The 4,814-nt window shown below is 44.5% G+C and overlaps 1 protein-coding gene across 3 annotated transcripts in view; it reads left to right on the top strand.

The window, feature by feature from the left end:
• The first annotated feature begins 6 nt into the window (after nucleotides 1-6).
• CCNE1 (cyclin E1) overlaps nucleotides 7-4,814 on the top strand; it is a 14,412-nt gene continuing 9,604 nt past the window's right edge. For all 3 annotated transcript variants that reach the window (XM_011995263.1, XM_011995260.1, XM_011995259.1), the window contains exons 1-4: nucleotides 7-121; nucleotides 321-389; nucleotides 4,113-4,258; nucleotides 4,382-4,517. In XM_011995263.1, the coding sequence (XP_011850653.1) occupies nucleotides 56-121; nucleotides 321-389; nucleotides 4,113-4,258; nucleotides 4,382-4,517 (417 nt within the window). In that variant the 5' untranslated portion in view covers nucleotides 7-55. The remainder of the gene's footprint in view (nucleotides 122-320; nucleotides 390-4,112; nucleotides 4,259-4,381; nucleotides 4,518-4,814) is intronic.

Below are 4,814 nucleotides of genomic sequence, written 5' to 3'. Positions count from 1 at the left end.
GCTCACCCGGCCTGGTGCCACCCGGGTCCACAGGGATGCGAAGGAGCGGGACACCATGAAGGAGGACGGCGGCGCAGAGTTCTCGGCTCGCTCCAGGAAGAGGAAGGCAAACGTGGCCGTTGTGAGTACAAAAGAGACAGGTTGAGGAGCACCCCCCCATCTCACCTGGGTACCCTACTTGACTCTGCCTACGGCGGGTGGGGGGGTCCCTTGGGCTGGAACGGTGCTCATAACCTGATCAGCTTTCTCTTCTTCTCTCTCTCTGTTTTTGTCATGTTTGGTGTGTTTCCTTGGGGTCATGGGGGTGGGCTTCATGTTAGTTTTTGCAGGATCCAGATGAAGAAATGGCCAAAATCGACAGGACGGCGAGGGACCAGTGTGGGAGCCAGGTAGGTCCGCCCGGGGTTGGGCCTCTGTGGAGGTCCTTCTCCCTGTGGGTCACATGGGGTTTCATGCTCTCGTCTCGCTGGAGACACTGGTGAGACTGAACTTCTCAAATGCAGCCACAGCCCATATGGCCCTGTACCTGTCAGTGGGTACTGGCCTCTGCCAGTCCTGGGATTCCAGGAAGTTTGGTGTTCCTGACTGGCACCGTCTGAGATTACAGATATGTGCTGATGCCTGGAAGAACCAGAATGGACATCACATTATTCAGTCCTCCCCTTCTGCCCAGGAGGAAACTGAGACTCAGTTAGAGGAAGAAAGTAACCCAGAGTCCTGTGCCACCCAGGGGCAAAGTTGGGCCCTCAGCCTTGTCTGTAAAAGCTGGTGAACTGGGGGAGGATTCCTGGGTGTTTATAAGCAACAACTTCCCCCCCATCTACACCTATTTTTCTTGTCATGGTGCTTAAGGACCTCCTCCGTCTTCTGTAGGTCAGGTTTCAAATTCTTCTCTTTCTGGCCCTGGAAGTTCTTCTAGCCCCTCCAGCAATTACCTGCATTGATCCCCAGCTCAGCCTGACCTCAGCAAGAGTATCAGTGGAACATTCAGTGTAATGATAGGTGGTGTCTCAACACATTTTTTTTGACTGCTTTTCTTTTCTCTCCTGATGGAGTTCCTGCCAAATTTCCTGCATGCAGTGTGATAATCATTATAATATCAGAAGTTTCTTGCAGGAAAAGCTTGTACTATCTCTTTACTTTCAGAAATGGCTGGAGACTGTAGTTCTGGCTCCAGTGCGGGGAGGCAGCCTATCTCTAAACTAGCTGGTCAGGCCTTCTGACTCTATCACAGATAAACGCTGAACAGAAACAGTGTTCCACCTGAGTACAGGGATCCCAGCTAGGTTAGCAGAGGAGCACCTCACTGTGCAGAGCAGCAGCCAGGGTAGTTCATCTGGAAGTGTGAAGGGTTTCCACTCAATGGGCCGTGTTCTAAATAGCAGTTGTCACTGTAAGATCCCCCAAAATAAGCATTTCTGAAGAGGGTCCACTGACTATTGAAGAAAGGGTTGCCGATTTCCTTTTTCATTCAAAGAAATTATTTCAGAGAAGGAAATAAGATGGCATATCCTAAGTTTTTTGTTGTTTTTTTTCTCCCCTAAAAAAAAAAGTACGTTCAAATCAAGCAAGTTGATTTTTTAGGTATTATAAAATGAATTCTGACTTTGTGAAATTCAGGATTGTTTATTTTCCCAGCTGTGTTTTGAATAAAAAAGCAACTTCCAGCTGAAGATGAAGCAGGGCCGTCCCTGTTACATTCTTGGAGTTTTAGAAGCATGTCTGTTCTCAAGGATAGCCTGAGTAGTGACGAGGGTGCCTGGGACGGATTGTGGCTCTGTCCCCTGGCCACAGTGTGGATAGCTGTGCTGCCAGAATAGCTGTACCATTTCCCACTAGAAGGCATTTTCGTGGTTATCCAGAGATTAAAGGCAACAGATTTCTGTACATTTTATAGAGTAGATAGCTTAAACATTAGCTGTCTATGTATGGAGCAGTATCTTTGTTATTTCTTTGTGGAGATTCATGAAACTAGAACTTGGGGGTACCACAGAACCTTTTTCCCTGTTCACATACAGAACTTTTCTCTGGAGTTATCATAGTTCACCCCAGTACGACAGTTTTGAGCTACTTGGAGCCATTGTGCTAAACTCTTGTGTAACTGCTTCATCAAGACCACATGGAAGTTTTTTAATTTTCATCTTAGCCTGTTCTTAATGAAAAGAATACCCTTTTACTAAGACCTACTTAACACGTCCATTTTGTTGTTTAATTTTTTTGCACGAGACTCAGTCTTTCTATTGAAGTGGAATCCTGGATTGTTACTTTTCAGAAAATAATCCTACATAAGGAAAAAAGTGGTATGAGGAGATGGAGTGGTTAGGAATCCCATTGGTCTCTTGCTGTTATCTCATTCCTTCCTAAATACAGTCAGGCAGATCTTGCTTTGAAACTTGGTGTACACTCAAGTTAAGGACATAGACTTAATTATTCTACCTCATCCACTGGTCCCTAAAAGGCCAACTTTGGAAACCGTTTGTCTGCTGATGGTTCACCTAGTTTGTTTGGGAACTGCTGCTGGACTCATCTATGTCCAAAGGCCTGCTCTCAGTTGTGCCAGCCAGCTGGCCTTAGAGGGCGGCACCCAGCATTATGCCTTCAAGACTAGAATTCATTCTTCCTGAATGAAGAACAACTTACAGCGGTTGTAATGTGACCCTTTTTGAGTCAAGGAAATGCCACCCGCACATGGTACTAGAACTGAAAGGAAGCAGCCTTGCTCGCACAGCTGTTGGCAGGAGCTGTCATGGATAATTTGCATGCCCAATTCTTTGTACATTGGGTGGGGAAGAGCTTTATCTGGCTTTGCTCTTCCAACTGAAAGTGTTTGGGCTTCCTCTGAAGGCGACCAATGTTCTGTGGTCGCCACTCTGTGCTGTGTCTTTGAGGTAGCACTTAGAGCCCAAGTTTCCACGTTCATTATAGTGACCCCAGTTGTCTATTTTTTTAAAGCAGAGACCACCGCCAGGCTGGCTGGCAGTGGTCTCTGCTTTAAAAAAAAAAAAAAAAAAAAAAGCCAGGTGCAGTGGTTCAGGCCTGTAATCTCAGCACTTTTGGAAGACAAGGCAGGAGGATGGCTTGAGTCTAGGAGTTCGAGGCCAGCCTGGACAACATGGCGAAACCCCATCTCTACCAAAAAATACAAAAATTAGCTGGGCGTGCTTGTGCATGCCTGAAGTCCTAGCTGCTTAGGAGGCTGAGGCAGGAGGATGGCTTGACCCCAGGAGGCAGAGGTTGCAGTGAGCTGAGATCGCACCACTGCACTCCAGCCTGGGCAACAGAGAGAGACCCTGTCTCAAAAAAAAAAAAAAAAAAGCCAAGTCTCAGACTTTCATACGGCTTCCATGCTAGTGGGATTGTTACCTGCCTAATATCTTCAGCAGTTACCATTTTATAACTTTAAAAATCAAACAGGCATCTTAGAGTAGGAATAGCTTTAAAAAAGAAAATATTCTAAATGAACTTTAGTGTTTTTCAGATACTGAAAACTGAATACATATCTGAAACCTTTAAAAGAAAAGCATAGTGCTTTGGTTTATAATAGTTCCTTATTTTATTGGGTATTTGAATTAGCCTGCAAGACTCAGGAGATTCAGAGGTCTTAAGGAGTATCTAGGCTAGCTTCCTGTAGACTTCATAGTATGACCTGTGACCATCACTTGATTTGGTTTTAACTAGGTGGATATTCATTCTGTTTGTTTCGAGTTAAGGAAAAGAGAAAGTCCTTTATTGTTTAACATATTTGGCTAGTTGCGCAACAAAAAAAAATGTCACATTTGGTGGGTTTTTGTTTTAAACTGAGGGGACTTTAATATATATGGCAGCCAATTTACACTTTTGATCTTTTATACTAATGAATGTGAAGTGCTTATGTAAATATTTTTATTGACAATTCTGTTTTCCTTTTGTGAAATTTTAGTAGATGCGTTGTACTCACTAAAAAACAAATCTTTGAGTTGTGACAAAAAATACCATAATGTATCTTTTTGGAAGCACTTTCAGAGGTCACGCCCAGTATCTTACTGAGTTGCAAGTGACTTTGCAGTGTTTTTGGGTAATGTAGGAGCTGTTTGCATCTTATCTCACCTCTCCTGTGTATTTTTCATTTACAGCCTTGGGACAATAATACAGGCTGTGCAGACCCCTGCTCCCTGATCCCCACACCTGACAAAGAAGATGATGAGCGGGTTTACCCAAACTCAACGTGCAAGCCTCGGATTATTGCACCATCCAGAGGCTCCCCGCTGCCTGTACTGAGGTCAGTGCCGACTCTACCACGTGGCTTCCAGGTCTCTTACTCCATACTCCCCTTTATCCCTCATAGCATGGACGCATTCTCACCCCTGTGTGGGCCTCATTTTTGTTGTGTGTTTTGTTGTAGCTGGGCAAATAGAGAGGAAGTCTGGAAAATCATGTTAAACAAGGAAAAGACATACTTAAGGGATCAGCACTTTCTTGAGCAACACCCTCTTCTGCAGCCAAAAATGCGAGCAATTCTTCTGGATTGGTTAATGGAGGTGAGCTGGAGTCTTCCTGTTGGCTTCATGAAAGCACTGAGCATTTCCAGCATTTTTGTGTATTAGGATCTCTGTGTGGTTGATTCCCTTGACACGTTCTCCATCTCTGAAGCTATATGGTATATTTACTGAGGTGGTCTTTCTGTTTTGCTTGTATTCTTAGCAAGAATTTCTGAAATCTTTTTTTTTTTTTTTCTTTTCTTTTTTTTGAGATGGAGTCTTTGTCACCGAGGCTGGAGTGCAGTGGCAAAATCTCGGCTCACTGCAACCTCTGCCTCGGGGGTTCAAGCGATTCTC

Source organism: Mandrillus leucophaeus, unplaced genomic scaffold (genome assembly GCF_000951045.1).
Source record: "Mandrillus leucophaeus isolate KB7577 unplaced genomic scaffold, Mleu.le_1.0 Scaffold48, whole genome shotgun sequence".
Lineage (NCBI taxonomy): Eukaryota > Metazoa > Chordata > Mammalia > Primates > Cercopithecidae > Mandrillus > Mandrillus leucophaeus.
The sequence above is the reverse complement of the archived record's forward strand: the minus strand, read 5'-3'. Positions and strand labels throughout refer to the sequence as shown.